The sequence below is a fragment of the Protopterus annectens genome, chromosome 17.part0, assembly GCF_019279795.1.
Source record: "Protopterus annectens isolate FY-2018-M chromosome 17.part0, PAN1.0, whole genome shotgun sequence".
NCBI classification, from domain to species: domain Eukaryota; kingdom Metazoa; phylum Chordata; order Ceratodontiformes; family Protopteridae; genus Protopterus; species Protopterus annectens.
In genome coordinates this window covers 634,664,163-634,686,520 of record NC_056751.1, presented here as the reverse complement: position 1 = coordinate 634,686,520, position 22,358 = coordinate 634,664,163, and the positions used below count along the sequence as shown (strand labels likewise).

General features: G+C 33.5%; 1 protein-coding gene across 1 annotated transcript in view; it reads left to right on the top strand.

Annotated features, from left to right (window-relative positions):
• The window catches only part of VWCE (von Willebrand factor C and EGF domains), a 2,001,707-nt gene extending 1,982,260 nt beyond the window's left edge, over positions 1 to 19,447 (top strand). Inside the window, exon 26 of the mRNA XM_044059709.1 lies at positions 17,653 to 19,447. Within this exon, the coding sequence (XP_043915644.1) occupies positions 17,653 to 18,713 (1,061 nt within the window). The 3' untranslated portion in view covers positions 18,714 to 19,447. The remainder of the gene's footprint in view (positions 1 to 17,652) is intronic.
• The last annotated feature ends 2,911 nt before the right edge of the window (positions 19,448 to 22,358 follow it).

Below are 22,358 nucleotides of genomic sequence, written 5' to 3'. Positions count from 1 at the left end.
TAAATTTGGTAATCATTGTTAAGGACTACAAGAGAAATAAAAGTAAAACCCAGGACCCCTGCTGATCTTGAAACATACAAATATTCTAAGGCAAACTTCCTGCTATTAAGCAAAATGTTAAGCACCACCCCAAACCCTGATAACATTGCTGCCTATGTGAAACTGTTCACAAAGACCCTGTATGATCATGTTAATAGATGCACAGAGACAGCTGTGTCTGCCAGGAATAAACAAAGAACAAACTCAAAAAACAAACCACCCTGATGGAATACCAAAATCAATAGAATGCATAATAAAAGGAAGAAGGTCATGCCAAACATTAGAGCATTAAGAAATGCAACATCCAGCAAGATAAAAACTCTCTCAACAATCTAAACAAGCAACTTATAGGGCAAATCAAGTATACCAAAGTTGGATTTGTGGTAAATGTAGCCTCCCAGACCAAGGACAAGCATAAGTCTTTCTTTAGAGCTCTCTATTGAAATATCAGCACTTGTAACTCCGAGTGGCGACATAACAAAACAAAAATGATGAAACTTCAGGTGAAGGGTGAATGTCGAACAGAGTTCTCCTTTAAACTTGGTTACTGCAGGGCACAAGCCCCACCACACCCCTCAATAAGTGGGCAAGCCCCCCTTACCCCTGAACCAACTCCAACTCCAAGATCATCATGCCTCAGAGAAAAGGGAATATTCTGAGAAATGGCCATCTCAGACTTAATATATGTAAGTCCGATTTTTTTGCTCTGCAGTATCTGTATTTTGGGACTTACTCATATGGGTCCCAGCATTTCAGATGGTTACCTTTCTTTAGCTAGTCCATAACCTCAAAAGCAGTACACAGCAATGTGCAGAACTAATTTTAAATGGAGCGACCTACATTCAGTCAGAAGATATAGAAAATCTACTTCTACTAGCTAGCAAATTCATCTCCAATTTTACCCCCTCTCTCACCCCAACTACCTCTCAGAAAATGCCATTTATCTCTAGGGAGTACGTCCTTGACATGCTCTCCAAAGCCAAGAGTACAACATTGATAGGCCCAGTTATACCCCAGGATGTCTCCTAAATAGCATGAAATATGACCTATTAAAACCTCTAGTCATTATTTTCTCATAGCCTCCAGAAAAGCTTCATGCCAAAGCCATGGAAAGAATTATCATGGAAATGGTTAACAATGACACAGAAAATCTTCAGACAATGGAACCAACCTTGGTTGATTTCATCAAGGGAAGGTCATGCCTAGTCAGCCTGGTGGACTTATTTGAAAAGGTTATCAAAGTTATTGACAATAGCAAAATGGTGCATACTGCTTACTTTGATCTGGCCAAGGTATTTGATACAATATTCCACTAAGGCATTGTAGGCAAACTCATAGAATTAGATATAAACCCCTATGTCACCTGCTGGATAGAGCCCAAGAAGTTAGGAAAGAGGAGTCCACCTCCACAAAGAAGCCAGTCACTAACAGAGTCCCGCAGGGTTTTGTGCTGAGTCCACCAATTTTTTACCTCTACCTCTCTGAAGTCAAGGCCAACATCAAAAGCCCCTGGCTGACCAAGTCTTCAGATGATTGCAAACTAGCTGCAGTCCTAGTATCCCTCCAAGACACTAATATTCTCCAAAAAGGCCTGACTCAAATAAATAACTGGTCCCAGAGCCATGGTCTAAAACTCAGTGCCAGTAAATGCATAATAGTATCCTTCAGGATGATGCTAACCCTGGAAACTATCTCATTTATAGTATACCCCTAAGAGTAGACCCACTAGACAGGGAATTGGGGAAGCATGTAGACAATAACCTGGGTTTTGACCATTATGTGTTCCGTAACGTATAAGCAAGGGTATGGCATCTATGTCCAAGGAAGGCATCATTCCAATGTACTGTATTTGGGCTCTCATCGGACCAGTCACTGAGCACAATTCTCCCTGCCGTATTTACAAAAAAAAGACATACGTGATGTAAGTGTTTGTAACAAGGAACATACTGATATGGTTTGTTTTCTTTTATATAAGTCTATGTTTGCCTATGTCTTAAGTGATAATTCAATAAAGGTGTTAAAAGTGTGGTATGTATCTCACCTTGCATATCTAGCAAATGGTACATCCACAAAGGTTTGCCACAAAAAAGGATACAGGGCATAAGCGCTATCTCTGTACTCAGTCTTCTACAGACTGATGAAGGGTGATCTATGCCAAACATACAGGGCATCCTGGGATCCTGCTCTAATGGACCTTCTCCATACCCACAAAACAAATATCAGAATTACCAAATAAAGTGATTTAAACCTTGTTTGCAACATAAATAGGACATGTTGGAGGGACAGGTACGTGACTCAGACAGTTCACCCCTTCTCTGGAATAGGCTTCCCATCCATGTGAAGCAGAGTTCTTCCCTAGGCCAATTCAAGCATAACTTGAAATAGTGGATAGGAAATTGAAAATTCTCTCCTGATCTGGCATCTATGCCCCTAAGGGACAGAGGCAGCCAGTAAATGCTTGACCACCCAAGCTAAGACTAAATATACCCCTCAGAATAATATATTTTTTAAAGTTTTATTAAAGTTATTACTGAAGCATACAATTGTTAACATAAAATGTAATATTTTTTGTAATACATTAAATAAAAATTAAGTTTCAAATATAACAAATAAAAAAAAGACAATGAACTATATACAAAGATGTTCACAGTGCTATTAATAAGTAAAACTATTTAGATCAAATGCATATGAGCTAACTAATAAAAATCTGATATTGATTTTCTAATAAATCAATTATATTCAACCATTGGTTATATTTTGCTGTGTTCCTAGAGGATCTAGATTTAATTGTTAATGATTCTAATCTGGATACTTCCAAGAGAAAATATTTAAGGTTTTGAAAAGAAGGAGATTGTGATGATTTCCAATTTCTAGTTATTTCTTTCCTGGCTATGGACAATACAGACCAAAGAAGTGAATATTTATTTGGTTTTACACAGGATGGAATTGGTGAATTAAGTAAAACTAATGACTTTGTAAGTTGAAAATTATCAGTAAATATTGCCTGTAAGAAATTGTTGATATCATCCCAATATTTTTTATATGTGAAGATTCAAAGAATATATGTATCCAATCAGCATTCTGTATCTCTAAACATCTCCAACACAATATATTTTCTTTAAACATCTTATTTATTTTATGAGGAGTGATGAATGATCTATTTTAAAAATCTCCAGGTAAACATTCTCCATTTAAGTGAAGTAAAGTTTACCTGCAGAGAAAAAAAAATTTAATTTATCTTGTCTGATATAAATATCAGGGAATTTATCTAAATCTGATTTGATTTATATACATATATATATGTGTGTGTGTGTGTGTGTGTGTGTGTGTGTGTGTGTGTGTGTGTGTGTGTGTGTGTGTGTGTGTGTATGACAGATTAATTTTATTAAATTGTTCTGTTGAGAACAAATGATTACATATTGAATGAATTTGGGAACTGAGTTTTTTAACTGAAGAAGGTATTAAGTCAAGTTTATTCTTAACATAATTTCTAGCTTCTTGTATATCAAGCCATAATGAAGAATCAATGCCATTTTCTTCCAATAAAGTATTTATGGATTGTAATTCTATATTGTTTACCAGTTGATGCCAGTAAATCTATTGTTTTTGTACAAATGTTGACATTTTTGAAAATTTGTGGAGAAGACAACCCCCTGTGTATATGGTATAGGGAAAATGAAGAAGATCCAATGTTCATAGGATTGATATCTATGTATAAAATTTGGGTTCAGGCACCTAGACAGTGAGAATTCCCCTGTGGTACATTCGACTGGGGACATATAGCTGAAGTGACATTCAGCTGCAGAGAAATATGGCTGTTTGCAAATTCCTTCTGGGCAAAGAGAAGCATACACTGCCATGCCCACAGCATTAATAACCAAATACACAGGGGGAAAACAATGTCCATGGTCCCCAAGGGAACATGAGACAGCAGGCAATATGGCAGGAATCAGCAGCAGGCTGGCCAGAGGGCATGTCAGTGGCAGTAAAAATGCAGTGCACAATGGGCAGTGCCTTTATAGTTGGAGTGTGTGGACCACTACCTCCTTCACAGTGCCTAGGGAACATTACCTAAAATGCATACTGGAGCATACATGTGACTACAGTAGCCTGCAGGATTTCCTTCATGCTGTAGCACACTTCTACATGTTGTAGTTATATAAATATGTACTGTACAGTGAGCACAACACTCATTACTTCTTCTGCCGCTGTGTATTTGGCTAGTAAAGCTGTGAGCATAGCAGTGTGTGCTTCTCTTTGCCCACAGGGAATTTGCAAACAGCCATATTTCTCTGTAGCTGAATGTCACTTCAGCCATGTGTCCCCAGTCAATTGTACCACAGGGAAATGTCTTGCTGCCTTGGCACCTGAACCCATAAAATTCTTAAAGGATTTTAGAATCATATTTATATAGTTTGATGTAAAATTTTGTGTAGGGCATAAAGAAAAATGTTCCTTTAGTTTCCATATGGTTGTATTATTCAATCATTTTAACTTAAAATTATCATTACTGTTATTTAGATTTATTGATGAGGATAGGATAAAGTCTTTCCATTTAACTATTTACTATCTATAAGATACAAAATTGTTTTAATGACTGAAGAAACTGAGTACATTTCTAAGTTTGGTAAAGCAATGCCTCCATTATCCCAACTAAACATATGGTATGTTAAGGAAAGTGTGGGTTTAATTGGATGCCATATAAATTTTTTAATAGTAGTATTAAACTTTTTAATTACTGCAAATGATGGAGGTATAGAAATAGATTGGATTATGTATAACATTTTTGGTAGACGAATCATCTTTATAATTGATAATTTCTCTTCCATTGAAAATTTTATTTTAGACCATTGAAGTATTAGGTTATCTATTTCTGTTAAACTTTTATCAAAGTTCAGTTTTTGGATTTCTTTTAAACTATTAGTAATAATTATTCCTAGATACTTTATTTGTTGGGATTGTGAAACATATTTTTCAAATTAATTTTGTATATTATATTTTTTGTACCAGATAATAAAATTTGTGTTTTATTATGATTAAACGTAAGACCTGAATTTTTTTGAAAATAATCTACGTCATTAAATAATTCTTGTATTGTTGGATTTTTGCCACCTAAGGCAATCAAGATATCATCTGCAAACATTTGAATCTTTGAAGTTTTGTTAAGATGTATCAAATCCCTTAATGTTACTATTATCTCTAATCAAGTTGGCCCAGTGCTCCATAACTAAAGTACATAATAGAGGGGATAAAGGACAACCTTGTTTAGTGCCTTTAGTAATAGGTATGGGTAGGGATATGCTACAGCCTATTTTGATATAAGCTTGTGAGCCTATATATAACTGCGTAAGAAGATTTATAAAATTGCTTGAAAAATTGAGTTCATGTAAAAGATTAAATAAGTAATTCCAGTTGACAGAGTCAAAAGCACAATTTATGTCTAAGCTAACTATAGTTAAATTATTTTTTAAACTTTTAGTTGATTCAATTAAAGTTATTACTCTTTTAATATTATCATATGTTGTTGTGTTTATTATGAATCCTGTTTGGTCTTCATCTACTAAGTTAGGAAGAAATACCTTGAGTCTTTTTGTATATATAGACATAAATATTTTGTAGTCTGTATTAAGTAAAGAAATAGGTCTGTATGAGTTACATTTTGTAGGATCTTTTTCAGGTTTTAAGATAGGAGAGATAAACATATACTTCCATGAGGGAGGAGTAATATTTTATCTTGTATAGTGTTGAACACTGAAAGTAATAAAGTTAGTGCTTTTTCAGAAAGCAATTTGTAAATTTCTGGAATAATGCCATCATTACCAGGTGCTTTATTTTAAGGGTGTTAATTTGTTCTTGAATATCTTTTAAAGTAATTTGCCTATCTAGAATCTTAGTTTGCTCACTTGTTAATCTATTTTTAGAGTTTTTATTAACAAAAGCTTGAATATCTTTACTTGAATGTATTGATGTGGGGGATTGGTTTAAATTAAGAAAAAATTGTCTAAATTCGATTAATATATTATTCAAATCAGAAACCATTTTGGGGGGTGAATATATTTCTTTAATGTGAGTGAATTTATTCAATCTTTTTAATTTATTGGATAAAATATTCAGAGATCTTGGATTAATTGAAAAATTAATAAATTTTAATTTCTCTAAACTTATCTTAGTTTTATGATTAAGAATCTCAAAGTATTTTTATTTAAGATTTTTAGCTCATCCAATTTAGATTTTACTTGTGGGTTTTTTAATAATTCAAGATTTAAGGTGTCTAGTTTTGTTTGTATCTCTTTTAGTTCTTTATCTCATGAAAGTCTTTTTTTCTTATACCAGTCAATTACTCTGCCATATAGATATGCCTTCATTGCATCCCAAATAATTTCAGCTGTATTATTATTAGTGTTGAATTCTAAAAAGCTATGAACGTCTTGCAGGATGAAAGTGTTGAAATCTTTTAATTTGGTGATATATGCTGGGATTCATTTTTATCTGAGCATTGGCATTAGTATGAATATATAAATCAAAGGTTATAGAACTGTGATATGAAAAGGGGCATGTGATAACATTAACATTAACATTACTTAAATAATTTATTAAACTATTTATAATTATTTGTAATAAAAACTCTATCTATTCTTGAATATGTGTTGTGCCTCTGTGAAAAAAAAATGTGTAGAATAGCGACTTTGGGTCAGCATAATTATCAATGTTTTTAATAAAAAAGAATTGGAAAACTCTTTTAACAATTCAGCTGAACTTGAATTTTTTCTTTTACCTTTAAAGGAAGAATCAGAGCTACTAAAGATACAGTTAAAATCACCAGCTAAGATAATATTACCCTTAGAAAATTGAATACTATGATCAATATGTTGTTGTGCTAATGTCTGCCCAAAGCCAGGAATCCAATACATATTTATTAGAATGAATATTAAATTATTAAATTGTGTGATAATAGAAGCTACCATACCTTTATTATCTTTGTATGTGTCACCTCTTCTTTTTTGTGAATGTTTAGAACTAACAAAAATTGAAAAAGATTCAGATTCTAATTTGGAAATGTCATATTCTATTAAATGAGTTTCTTGGAGAAAAGTTAATTGTGAATTATGCAATTGTAAATACTTATTAAAAGATCTTCTCTTGTTAGGGTTATTAAGACTATTTATATTAAGAGAAATACAAGGCAGTGATGTCATGTTGTTAGTTTGTTGAATTACAATGTATATTTGCTAAAATACCTATTACTTTTTAGTTTGTAAATTAAAAAAAATAAAACTAATGGAATACCGCACAGTATATGGTATACTATACAGAAAAATGATTTTAGGTTGCAAATATTTAAATAACATTCAACTAATCTTATTTTTGTGAAAATCTGAAGAATTGTTATCAAGAAATTGTAGCAAAAACAATTAACAAAGAAAACCTTTTAAAACCCAACTGGAGTTATAAACTCCTAATTTGAGTGACATTGATCACTCAAATTAACATTCCTACTAGCAGCAAGTTTATATCATGCACTGCCTGACATATATACTGTTTCATCATTTTAAAACATGGCTTTATAATATACATGTAATTCAACTATTCAAAAATGTCATAATTACTAAATCACTGGTAAGCTTATTTACTTATTGATTTGTATGTAATCAGTGTATTACTACAACCACTTCTTAAACATCTCACACTAATACATATATTTTTAACAAAACTAAATGAAGTGATTGTTTAAAATTATATTTAACCTGGCTAAAAATACTGAACAATATGAAACTAAACAGAGTTTTTGTGATATATGCAGATATAATAGAAATCACAGTTGTATATTCCTTCATAATAAAACATTATTGTCTAGGAGTGTCCAAAATAAACTACTTTCTTACACTAAAAACATTTTTAAAAACTCAAAACTCATGAATCAAATTTAAATATACCCCTACAAGTATGAAGTAAAAAGATATGTTTATGTATCTAAATATGAAACATTGATCTATTTACCCCACCAATGCATTTGTAAACAAAATTGAGACTCTCAGTGCCAGGATACATTATTGTAACATAACGGCTTTAGATTAAAATGAAAGGAATATGTGGTATATAATATAGGACCAAAAATGTAAAAAAAATACCTCAATTTTTAACTAAACATAGTATGATTTAGTATGGTTGCAACAGCACACATAAATCAAATGATATTAATTTTGACCGCTAAACCGTTAAAACAAAACTAATGCTTTAAACTTGTATCATGACATAGTAATAAAACAGGACCCATAACCAGTATATTGATTATAGTTTAATTATGGGCCAGTCAAACCAGCTAACTGTTTTTAGAAATGTTTCTGAGCTACTCATTCATTACATACCCGTGCAAAGTCTGTGAGACAAGTCTACAATTATTGTATTTGTAGATATTAGTTAGTAAGATTCATTAAGGTTAACCTTTAGTCTGTTACTTCTGCTAAACAGAAGTAAAAAGATAGTATATAGTGTAATGTACAGAAAGCGACATAAATTCTAGTAGCATTGTATTTACTAGAATATAAAGAAGTTATTAATGTGAATAGTGTTTCAGTATATTTAAATCTAGAAGATAGCGAACTGTTGAAAAGCATATTTCTTTTTAAAGTAGCATAATGTGCACAAATATACTGTAAATGAGCTTTTACTAGTCATATTTAATCCTTCCTGCAATAATCATGTACTAAACAGAAGTTAGTATCAAATGTAACAAATTCTGCTACTGTTTATCTTGTTATTTAACTGTACAGCACATAAACATCTCAGTAGTAAAAAGAAATAAGAAAAAAACAAACAAAACTTTTAAGCATGTCCAAAAGGCTTTATAAAATGTTTACTTCCTTTTTCTGAAGAACGCCGTATCATCAGTAACATCATGCTGCTCTTTCAGCTGTTTGAAGAAGCATGTGGTTACATCGCCAGATAAGAAAAAAAAAACAGCTTCAGTTTTTTCAGTGGGAAACTGTGAGCTTTCTTTTCTTCAGATGAAGGTTTATAGTGGCTCGAGAGCTACACGAGACACTCCAGCAACAGTCAAAGCTCTCAACAAATGTCAGCGAAGACAACAGATGAAAAGAAACAAAAAAAAAAGCAACCTCAGATCCCTGAATCCCAGGATCCGCTACATGCCCAAAGCCACCAACGAGCAGTGCCAACAAAATACAGGCTACATCAGCTAATAACTCATGAAACAAAGCCATCATGCCCAAATACCCAATGAGAACTACAAGGGCATACAAAAAAGGAAACGGAGAGCAAGAAAATTATATATGCATAGGAAAGATACATATTTAACTACACTAAGCAACAAGCCAAAGGAATTAAAGACATCTCAAAATATCCCCTTTCTATAAGGATACTCTAAAAACATATTTAAAATAAATTATTTTTAATTATAAGGGAATTTTTTATAAAAATGAAAAGAAATATGATAAAGGAAGCTTAAACTAGTTTAATAAGCATTCTAGCAGTATTTAAAGAAACAAACTAGAACCGGAATACTAAAATGTTTTAAACAAGAAAATGGCTTCTAAACTTCTATAAGTAATATAATTATATCCCTGAGCAGGTTATATATTCAAAAGTTTAAGCTAAAGTGGGGCAATAATCTAATACTTAAAAAAAATATTATTGTAGACTTTGTTTCCTTTACCTGTCCCTTCCCCATTATTTTCTTTTATTTAAACTAAACGCAGTACAATGTTGTTAAAGATTACTTGTGTAAAAAAAAGTATATACTAAATTATAACCCAAAAATATCTAATATAAAGAAAACTAATATTAATAAAAGGGAAATATTATATACTGACTACTTCTTATTATTAAATGTAACCAAGCAATTAAATAATATATAAATATAAGTTATAAATATTATATGTTAAGGAAAGGCACTCACCTGTTGAACCGTTTTCAAATCCCATGCCTTCTGGGTCATAATAAAAATAAAAAATTTGTATGAAAGAAGATAGAAAGTTCATTATGTAGGAAAAACAAAAAGGGGATTACTTTTTAAGTTTCTTCTTGTGTTCAACTGTTTTCCAATTACCATTTTCAGCAATTCTTTTGAGACTTGGACTTGCCCAGTCTATTTCATCCATTTTATCCAATATTTTATTAGATTTAATGTAGCTGATGGCAACATCAAGTTCTTCAAATATCTTCGGACCCTCTTGAAGGAAGATTTTCAGCCTTGCAGGGAAAAGCAAGTGTGATTTTATTTGTGCTTTTTTCAGTTCTTTGAGCAATGGAAGGAAATGTTTCCTTTTTGAAATAACAGATGGGGAATAGTCATTATCAAAACAAATGATGTTGTCCTTGTATTTAATAGGTGTCCTAGACCAAGCCATCTTCAAAACTATTTCTTTATCATGAGATAATAAAAATTTAACTATAACTGACTTTGTAGAAGTGCTTTTGGTATTCTTTAAGGAAGACAAGGACCTGTGAGCTCCTTCTATACCAAAAGAAAGTGCTTCAGGTAGTTGTAAGATTTCTGGTAGCCATGAAGATAAAAATTTTTCCAAGTTATTTTCTTCCAAGTTATTTGGTAAACCAAAGATCCTGGTGTTATTTCGTCAAGATCTATTTTCTAGATCATCTATTTTAGTTAATAGCAAGATATTCTGTTTTAGAGGAAATTCCAGGTTATATTAATTTTGTTGTATTCTGCTATCCATGTCATTTAAGGAAGTTTCAATACCTGTAATTTGTTCCTTCTGCTGTTTCAGATCCAGATGTATTGTCTCCATTTGTTGCGAAGTAGTTTCCTTAAAGCTATCTATTTTCATGTCCATTCTGTCAAATTTTGTTGATAATTCCTGTATGGTAGTTAAAAGAGTTTGAAACTCTTTTTTTAATAGAGTCCTGATGAGAGGATTTAGTGAAGCTCATGCTGCAGTCAAATGCCTGAAACTGGTCTTTTGTAATTTTTGACAGGAAAAGTTGTAAATAATTAAAATATTTTTGATATTAACTAACTAAACTATGTAGAGACACTAAATATATAAAAAAATTACTATTTAGTTAGTTATACTTAAAAATTCCTGTCATAAAAGAAATAATAAGGCAGAGCAGAGAGAAAGTGCTGCTACTCAAGGTTCATGCTAAGCCACGCCCCATCCCTCAGAATAATCTTAAGGTTCCTAGAACTTGTCAAATACATTTTGAATCCATGGCTAGGCTTAAAAAGCCGCTTTGGTCATTAGCGTAGTATATACATATGAACCTATGAGCCTACATCTGATTTTATAGAAAGCTAACTGAAAACTGCTCTAGGCCACGCTATTACTATTGATGGTTAACAATGCACTGATATGTAAATATGCAGAGGTAGAACAAATTATTAAACTGGTTAGCATCAAAACTCTCAAAACGTGAAACACTGATGTTGCAGGTACGCTGAGGTGAACTTGCTTAAAAGAATCAAAATCAAATAAGGTACCTGCAGCAGTCTTTTGACCATATAAATCACGTTGTGCTGATGATGGTGTCAACCAGTATTTAATGTACTGGATTCATGAATGGCAGCTGATGCAGAGGGTTAAGGCTGTGAGCTATAGTTTTTGTAGTATACATTTTGATTACTGCAGCTCTCATTTACCTACTGTGTGACCTTGAGCAAGTCACTTAACCAACATTACTCCTGGGTCACCCCTGAAATGGACCATGTGTCCAGTGAGCCTACCTGGTTAACAAATGGGTATAATTATTAATTATTATTATTATTATTATTATTATTATTATTATGAATGCATGTGTAAAAACCATTGACTAGTATTCATCTTGATAAAGCAAGAACAACAGACAAATTAGCTGAGCGATATATAAAGTTCATCATTGGTTCCAATCTTATTTAACATCTCTCCAAGTGATACTGATTTGCCAAGTGTTGAAATGGTATAGAAAATAGATGTAATACATTAAATTAAGGGCTATTAAATCAAAACAGGTAAACCAGGCTGCATTAAAATGAGTCTATAATGAAAAAAAAAATCACAATTCCATTAGTCGAGATGCAAAACATCGAAAATAAAATATCCAACTTAAATCGGCCAAACAAATTATGGAATAAATCTGCACAAATGACTACAGTCCACTTGTTTTTTGTAGGAGCAGTGCCTTCCTGCACTCCCCATAGGTGATGGGGGAGAGAGTTGCCACCATATCTCTGACTTCCATGTATGCTACCCCCAGTGTATCACAAATGTAGACGAGAGTGAAAATAAAAAAAATCAATGTTTCCTTCTTTTTCAAGCCTCAGAATCTCATATAAGATTATAGCACCCATGACAAAGCAAGCCCCAGTGTACTTCTATGGCTGCTATATCTGAAACAAATATTACAGCTGTGATATTTAACCTCCAAAAGCAAGCATATGAAAAATAGTGATTTCATTAAAAATATCAAAAAACAGAATGAATTCCAATTTGCCCTGAGGAAATAACCAGACTGACAAGAAATATATTAGGAAGCTGTTTATGTACACTACATTTTTTCAGGAATAAAGCTAAGACTGAGAGACGGGGAGCTGAAACAGTGTTGTAATTCTGGCTGGAATATGCATGGTTCAGATTTAATGGAACACAGACATGTTCATAATTCATGTATTTCCCTGCATCTCAACTGTGCAGTTTTGGCCTCCCATGCAGTAGTATGCAATTTATCCAAATGACAACTCCCTGTATTTCAGTTAAGGCAGCTGAGGAAAGCTCTGTGCAGGAATTGATCAGTGCAGTATGAAAGCACTGAAGGTTCTCTGCCTATAATACTGTATACCAGTTGTTGAAATTTATGCCATGGGATAACATGATGTGTGCGGAAATGTACAGCTGTATGACATCAGGGAAAGTTATGCTGCCAAATATCTTTCTCATTCACTCTAACACTCCAATTACTATAATATGAGCTGCACTGGTAAGATGTGTGCCCCTCAACACTTACATAGTTCATTTATCAGGGGATATTGTCAGTGACTTGAAACAAGTGATTGGGGCACATAAGTTGGCTTAGCAATAGGCTAGGTGACTGCAGTTTGCCTCTCCCTTTAGTAAAAATATGATTAATAGAGATGAGAGAATAAAATAAAAAGCAATGAAGGAAATTATTACAAAGAGCTTACAAGTAAGTAGATGGGTTTATTCTACCAGAATAAGAGTGAGGAACAAATTTATTTTGGTGTATACAAGTTTCTGGAATAAGCATTTATTTGATTATTTATGTAAACGTTACTGGTACTAATTACATTTAAGAGTATGAAATTTAGTCCTTGCAAAAGACAACATTGCTTATTAATCAGGTATCAGGTTATTTAATTGAAGCATTTCAAATGCTATTGAAATGGCAGTTATATTAATGAAGCATGAAGTGTAGAGTTGCACACTCAGGGAAATAGTTATTTCTCCTACCTCTGGGAGACTTAAGAGTTCATTTTGTCAGCTGTGCAGTTTATAGATTTTGGCCAAATTATACCCCACATTAAGTTGGTTTGACTAGTGATCTGTGCAGTGCAGGTATTGGAGTGAACAAGGGCTCAAACCAGCAACTTAAAACCAAGTTTATTTCCAACGCACAAACAAGTTCACTCACCAGTTTCAGAGGAACATAGTCAAGATACACCCCACCATAATGGTATCACCAAGAACAAGGCCTGGTACTGCAGTTAGGGTCATAACTCAAAGACTACATATCCTCCAGATGAGTAGACTAAGTGTCCAGAAATATGCACTTCCAACAGTTTGGTATAGCCATGCATTGTACTGCAATTTATGTTGCATATACAGAAGACTATTTGGAGCATCAAAAGATCCTAACCTCCCATTGGATGATGGTCACAGTCCCCAGTTTTCCTTCTCTATCTCTGTCTCTCTCTCTCTCTCTCTCTCTCTCTCTCTTCCTCTCTCTTTCTGTCTTCTGATATCAGAAAGAAAAGGGACAGTAGGAATCATGGATTAAAGTGTGAATGGTGATCAAAAATCTAAAAAAATAGTATTTCTACTGTTAGTTAGCAAGAAATATGGGGGAGTAGGGTGGGTGTGTCTTTCCTCCAGATAGATAGGTATCAGTATTTATATAAATAGATAGATATTTATATAAATAGCTATATTATATAGATGATAGATTAGATAAATAAATAGATAGCTATCAATACTATGATATAGATATTAATATAGATATAGACATAGATATAGATACCCAGACAGGTAAATGCATATTTTTATCCTGGTATTATTTCAAGGGAACAGTACTTTTGTTCATGTTTCAACATTCGGCTTTTTGATTAATATTTCGTTATTCAGGATGAACTGATAATGTGTGAGATGCCGTCTGTGTGCAGTGGATTTCCTGACACAGTCAGAAATTAAGACATCAGATGAGCACTATGGATTCAGGTCAGGATGTAGTGCAACCAACCTGATGCTTGCAGTAAGACAAAATATGGATTAGACATTGGAGATGAGAAAAGAGTCCATCTGGGCATTCCTAGATTTGGATTTGCATAGAACAAGCTCCTTAAAAAGCTGATTAAGGCAGTCTTGTGATGGTTTGAATAACATACCAGAAACACTTGTAGAATTAGTCCAGGCTATGTACAGGCACTCAATGCCACAAGGATGAACAGAATTTGGACTCACAGAGGGGTTTCTGGTGGCAAGTAGGTGCACATCAGGATTCAGCTCTGAGCCCACTGCAGTCTACACTGGTGATGGACTACATTAGTGAACAAACTGAAGAGGAAAATGTAACAGAGTTGCTGTTTGCAGACAATGTAGCACAACATGCAGGCACTGAACAGGAACTTCAACAATGATAGGAAACTGGAACACAAAACTGAAGGCACATGGGAAGCTGAAATTTTAGATAGTATGGAAAATAGTGGAATGTGTTAATGGCTTCAGGTATCTGGGAGTTGTGGTTGAGGACTAGGGAAGAGAAGTGTGAATGAGAAGTCAAAGCCAGAATCAAATGTGCTGTAACCATCTGGCACAGAGTGTCATAGGTAGTGTATGACAAGTGAATGACAAAGAAACTGAAAAGTGGGGAGCACAAAACTGGTACAGTTAATGCTTCTATGTGACACAGAAACCTGGGCAGTGAAGGATGAGTCACTGAGGGAGCTTGAGGTGATGGAGATGGGGTGCCTGAGACAGGTAGTAGGATGCAAACTGTGGCAAAGGCTATAAAATGAGGATATCAGAGTTGAAGCTAAAGTCACCCAGTTGCAGAGAAGGGTAAGGGGAGCAGATTATGGTGTTTTTTTACATGTTCAGGAAAGCAAAAGATGATTTGGTAAAGAAGAATTGGGAGAAACAGGAACAAGACAACAAGCGATGATGATGTCCAGTCAAGAGATGGATGAATTGTGTGAGAGGAGACCTGCAACAGTCAGGCATGGCTGTCATTTCTACATTAGGTCAGGGAATCAGGAGAGTGGCTCTGAGTCTCACCAGTCAAGAGATGGATGGATTGTGTGAGAGGAGACCTGCAACAGTCAAGCATGGCTGTCATTTCTACATTAGGTCAGGGAATCAGGAGAGTGGCTCTGAGCCTCACCAATCAAGAGATGGATGGATTGTGTGAGAGGAGACCTGCAACAGTCAAGCATGGCTGTCATTTCTACATTAGGTCAGGGAATCAGGAGAGTGTCTCTGAGTCTCATTTTTTAATCTTCCATTTTTGCCAGATTTTTTAATTAGTCTATTTCACAGCTATACTCAAAATACAAAAAATATCATATCTTCCATAGCTATGCTGTTGTCACTGATATACATTCTCTGTTTTCACATTTAAATATCATATATCATATCACCCTCAGTTTTCAGTGACATACCAGTCAGTTATAAGTATATACTATTGTTTTTTTTTTCTTTTCTATTGCTCTTAAAATGACTTTCCTTTCTGTTTCTTTCTTATACCCCAATAATATAAACAGCACCTCAAAATAGCCATCATTTCAATGGGCTCCACATAGTGAACAGATATGAAATAGTAAAGTAACTGAAGTTACTGTTGTGGTGATTAACAAGCATGAAGTCATGAATACAGTATATCATAATGAGCCAGTAATCAAAGAAGTGAGAAAATGTAGATAAATAAAAAAAAGTACCAAATTTATATGACGATTTAGGGCAATACATAAATAAAAGGTATTCCAAGCCCATGTGCACTCAGTTGGAACAGTATTAAGTCACAAAGAAAATAGGAATACAAGGCTTAATAAAAGCAAAATGCATTTTTAAAAGATTCAACAGCAAATCATGGCATTCTTCATTCCTTTAATGAACCTGTATTAGCTTCTGACATTTTCAGGTTTTTTTCTGTCCTTTCAGGATCATTTTTCATTTGCTGATTGAAATGAAAGGGCATCAAACTATTATTAACTGAGGTGTTGGTGGGAAAGTTCTGATACCCCTTTGTAGACAATGTTACAATATTTTGATATGCAGTCTCAAGACCTTCACAGGACAAAACTTTGAATTTTTGTTGCAGTCTTCGCTTGTCTTTTAACAAACAATAAATTGCTCTACTGGATAGCCCACACGTGCAAAAAAAAATAATAATAAAATAAACTCATTTTTAAAACCTAAATGAAATGCATCAGTTTTCAACATTAAATTATTTCCTGTAACAAATGGGTTGATTCAAAAGGTAAATCCTAGGATCCATGCAAGTTCATCTGTAGAGCATTTGCAAAGCAATAGCATAGCACCTGTGAACAGCCAATATCTAACTGTGAAAATTTTTGATCGATGCAGTCTTTCTGCTGTCTTATTTGTGAAGTGCCTTTGTATATTTTCCAGTTTCCTGACTTCGCTCAAGTTATACACAGAGAATGCTGACTCACACTTATTGATGGCCTTTCTATAGCTGTAAACAGAGTTAACATAATATCTGTATGTCTTGGTGAAATTGTTTGAAAGATGTAATTTATTACCAAATAACATCCTGGCTATTGCATTCATATTTGGCATTAATTATTTATTTGCTTTTGTTTACCATGAAAGTTCAACTGAACTTGCATGCCCATTTTCAGTTAAGGCTCAGGGAGAAAAGCTCCAGTAAGACAGACATATTTATAAGGTACAAAAACAGAAATAATTACACACTGTTAGAAAGTGCAAATATTTTTACAAAGTTTAGAAAGTAAGTAACCCTTAATAATCAAAGAAACAGAGTATTGACATAATGTTGCAAAGGCCTTCAACCCTTTGAAAAAGGTCATTATTGGGATATGGAACATTCCTGTTAAGCTGAACATAAATTATAATAATACACTTTTTTCAGATTAAAAACAATATTGTTCATAGTTGTCTACTGAAACTGTCTAGAAAATACTATCAATGATTTTCATGTTCAAGGCTTTTACAATTAACTTGTTTTTTCTATCACCATCAAATCTGCAAGTCAGTACACAGTTATACAAAGGAAAATTGACGTAAGTATGTTAAATAAGAGAGGGTCCAGGGCTGAGTCCTGGGCAAATCCCACTGAAAATGTCTTCTACAGTATAAAGTAGTTTGCAACCTAAGTATACATGTTCTAAATTTTAACTTTAATAATAACTTATTAATTAAATTTTTTTTTGCTTTTATCTAGAGACATTATCAACATCAGATGCATCAAACTCTTCTGTGTCAGAAGACAATACTTCTAAAGATGAATTAATTATTAAATATGCACAAAATTCAAGAAAAGAAATTACATTTCTGAAGCGAAGAGAAGCTACTTTTTTAAAACCATCTAGCAAAAGTGATCCCCCTTCTCATGCTTCAGCTTCCATTGTTCATGTCAACATGACCTCTGAAATTCCTGCTGCACATGGAGATACCAAAGCATACATTTATAATATGGAAAGACCTACTGCAAAGGCATTATTTCCTTTATTAGATACCACCACTAATAACCATTACTCTGCCCAAAAGGACGCAGGAGTACATATTCCCTCTTCAGAATTTTCTTCTTCAAAAATGAAAGCAAAACATGATATGGGACTATGCAATACACCAGAAGAATCTGCTTCACAAAAACATGTCCAGATAGAAAATAATTCCCCTGCTAATGAGAATACTGCAGAAACTCCAGTTGTCATTAAAAGCAAAAATGGACTGCCTTTGTCTAGTGGCCAGAGAAGTAATATTTTCTCATCCTTGAATCAGCTAATAAGTACAGACCTTTCTCTTTTCAGTTTTAAAAGGAAAACGATAGGGCACCCTTCTGTTTCTCCAAGAAACAACACAACTGTACAGGATCGTACCATCAATAATGAATTCACCTCAGAAGGAAATGCTAAAGTACCTTTGCTAACTACACAGGAACAAACTACAAAACCTGTTCAGTCCAAAGAGCAGTATGTTGAAATACAGTATGCTGATGTCATCATGCCTAAAATGACTTCACAAAAAGGTACCCCAACACCTCTTTTAAATGACTGCCACCTTTTACCATTTCTAATGAGAAAAACAAAAACACTATGTAAAACACAAGAGACTAAACCTCTGGACACAGTAAGGCCAGGAATAACAACAGATCAAACCACAAAAAATATGATTAAAGAAATAAAATATTCTGCAGAAAGAACTACCATGGCTCTGGCCACACATATGACACGTAGTAGCCAAGTCAAGCCAGTCACACCTTCACAAAATGTCTTGAGGTAATTACAAGAATGAATTCCATCCTTGGAACGTCATTTCATTCTGACTGATAAACTTTATTTTTCTGTTTTAAGTTTTGATACAATCCTCCTTCACACAAGTGATCATTGTTCAAAAACATCAAAAAGAATTTTGAAGAGTAACTGGAATTTTCAGATCACTGGGAATTCTGAATTAATAATTCAATGGTAACTGAAGGCCAGTAAAGTTAAAGTATATTTAAGTAATAGTCTAAAGGCAGAAAGGGTAGAAAAGATTTTAGCTCTTGTATACTGTTTAGCAATTTAATTTACTATAATATGACAATAGTATAATATGAAAACCCTTACAGGTATCTTTTTATGAAGGAAGTTATGGAGATGCCTGCATTCAGGACAACTGAAATGTTTAAAGTTGGCTAAATGAAGACCAGTACTGAAAGGACAGATAATGGCAGCCAGATAGTTTGCATAAACAATAGTGAAGGCTCCCACTACACACAGTTTTATGTAATTTAAGTCCTCCATGTACCCACCTTAATAATACTTAGTTCCAAGGTCACTGCATCTCATGCAAAGTGACTTTGGAAAATAGAGGCTTGCACAATCGACAGCACAAAATTGGAATCCAAGGGGCTGGTTTACAACCAACCACACACATCCACATTTAATGATAACTTTAACATATAGGAATATATATGATTTCTGTTTCCAGTGTGCTGCAGTCAGTAGAAGTGGAAAGAAAGAAAGATAGAAAGAAAGAAAGAAAGAAAGAAAGAAAGAAAGAAAGAAAGAAAGAAAGAAAGAAAGAAAGAAAGAAAATAAAGAAAAAAAGAATGAATGGCACCATAAATGGAGGTATTTCATTTCTTTACCCAGAGCTGGGGTATGCCTATACTGATGTATTTTTGTGTATTGCAGTTTCTCAAATGGCATGCTCTTGTATTGTCTTGTGTGAATTTGTGGTGCACCCTGATGATTTTTTCACCTTTTCCCACTGTCTAGTTGGTATGCACATATACACACAAACATGTATATGTATGTATATGCAACCATAAAGACTTAAAAAGTAAAAAAAAAAAAGTCATGGGCATTCAGAAGCCATGTAGCTGAACCACTTGATATCCTGGATGAATAATTAGCATATTTCCCATGAGTCTCCACTACATAATGTTTAAGGTATCACACAGTGAAAACTCTAGCTTGTCTGGGTTTTTCTTGCAGTTTTTACTGAATGGTTGGTCTGTGTGTCCTTTTTTTTTCCTTTGGTTTGGATATTAATTAGGATATTTTGCAGGCACCTTAATATTTATGGGAATCAGCTGGATTTAAAGACCCTGTGTTTCTGAAGTATAGCAAAGCTATCCAGTTGTGTTGTGCTGATAAGGTCAATGAAAAGGCTTAAACATAAATGCTACAACTAGAATGGTTTGTCTGTGTATCTTTTAATCCCTTGGTTTGTATATATATATATATATATATATATATATATAGAGAGAGAGAGAGATAAAGAGAAGGCTTTCTGAACTCATGTGTGGGAAGTCTTGCAACACGCGCACATAATATATATGATTTATAAATTTATACTTGCTAACATACTGTCATTGTTTTAGAATGATTCAGTAGAACAATCTAGATGACCACAAAAAGATAGCTTTAGTATATATGTTGTCTCAGTGGACTACAGGGGTCTAACAAATTCATTTATTAGACTACCCATGATAGTTGGAATTATGTGGCAGGATAATCATCTAACCACAATGTATGATTGTCTAATTAATATAAAATTACATGTCCATTACCTCTTTGTGGCTGCTAATACTCTACTGCATCACTTCAGCAACAAGTAAATACGATTTGTTCAACTTGGTGATTCTGTTAGGAAAATTTAAAGCAATATTTTGGGTGAGGGCAATAGTGCAGGACTTCTACTCTGACGGTAAATTTTATATGTTAATTGTCTATTTTGTTTTTAGCTAAATTATTACAATACTGCATATTGTCCAATCAATGCTGAACATACCATCAAAGACATAAAAATGCCAATGAAATAATTTCATGTGTCATTAAGATTTAAAGTAGTGTTTCTTGGCCAGCATTACACTGCACTTTGGGTAAGCACAGGACTTTCAGTAAACACTGAACTATAGTGAAGAGTCTCTTATTGCATGTATATTACAAGATATTTGTACTGATGTGTTTTCAATTGATTTTGGACATTTTATTAACTTACATTTCATTTTTTGTATGTATTGTAGCAGCCTTTCAGTTGGTTTTGTTGATGCCGCACCTGATGGTTGATGACATTAGATACAGTTATTAATGTACACTATACAAAATCACATTCTAAGCAAAGCAGAAAAAAAGTATCTGTGTTTTCATAATGTGAGGATGGCAACAAATAAAATCCAAATTTCCTATCAGAAATGTCAAAACTGAGCACATTATGAGGTTGTGAAATGCTGTGTAACTAGCCACTTACAATTATGGAAGCTATATGTTTGTGACAGACTGATGTAGTACTTTTATCTTTTCTATTTTTGTTAAATGTGTCATTGTCAGTCCTCAGTAGTGGGTCAAGTTATTTTTGCATTTAGCCATACTCATGGCTCATGTGTAAAATTATTTTATATAATATTTAAAATGTAATGGTCTTTTCACCTTTTCTAGGCCTCTGGGTCATATAAAGGTTGTGCTACATAACTTCTGCAAAACAGCTGAGCAGCAAAACCTGAGTATTTGTTGAATGTGAAAACCATAACCTGCTTGGTTTGTGCTTATCTAACAGCCATGCCCCCCAAGCTGTTAGCACAAGAATTCTGGAAAAAAAAAAAAATACTGGAGGACAAAGGCCCAAAATCAGGGACAGATTATAAATATCACTCTTATAAACACAGAGGACCACTACAATAACAGTTTTTGTATTATTATACATTTTTCTTAAAGATATGAAGTCTGAAACTCAAATGTCTGTCATTATTTAATGGCTTTAGTCCTCAACAATGTCCCAGGAAAAACATACATGTTATGAAGAGAAGATCAAAATGTGAGGCAAAAAAAAAAAACTAGGCATTCTGGGAAATTCTAGATATCTGAAAGGTATGGTAACCACTGCAGTTCAGAGTTATATCAGTAACCATTTGAAATGTAGTTATCCACTCAGTAATGCTGAAACTGAATGGCCAAAAAAAGGACTTATATCAAGATGGTAAATCATGCCGCTAAGGCTATAACTCTTGAGAACACTCTATTTATTTAAATGCTAAAATGTTACACGCTTTTCGTCTAACGTGAATAGTTAGACTTCCTCAGAAAAACAAGCAAGCTAAACAAAATATTGTCAGTTAATTTTCAAATGCTATATATAATATACCCCGCTCAAACATTGTTAATAACACTCTCCATTCTTAAAGGAATAAACTTATTTAAAAACACTCATGCCTTAATTAATAACAAAGATCAAACTTGCTTTAGAAAGGTTGACATTTAACTACAGCTATGCTATGCATCTAATAAAAATTCAAGTAAAAACTTATATTTTAATCGTAAAAATGACTTAATAAACTGTTTAAAAATAACAGCGCAAATAGACTAAGTAAACTAAATAAACAGTGAACATTTATATATCCTTAACGTATATTTCGGATAAAACAATCACTAATACAAATAT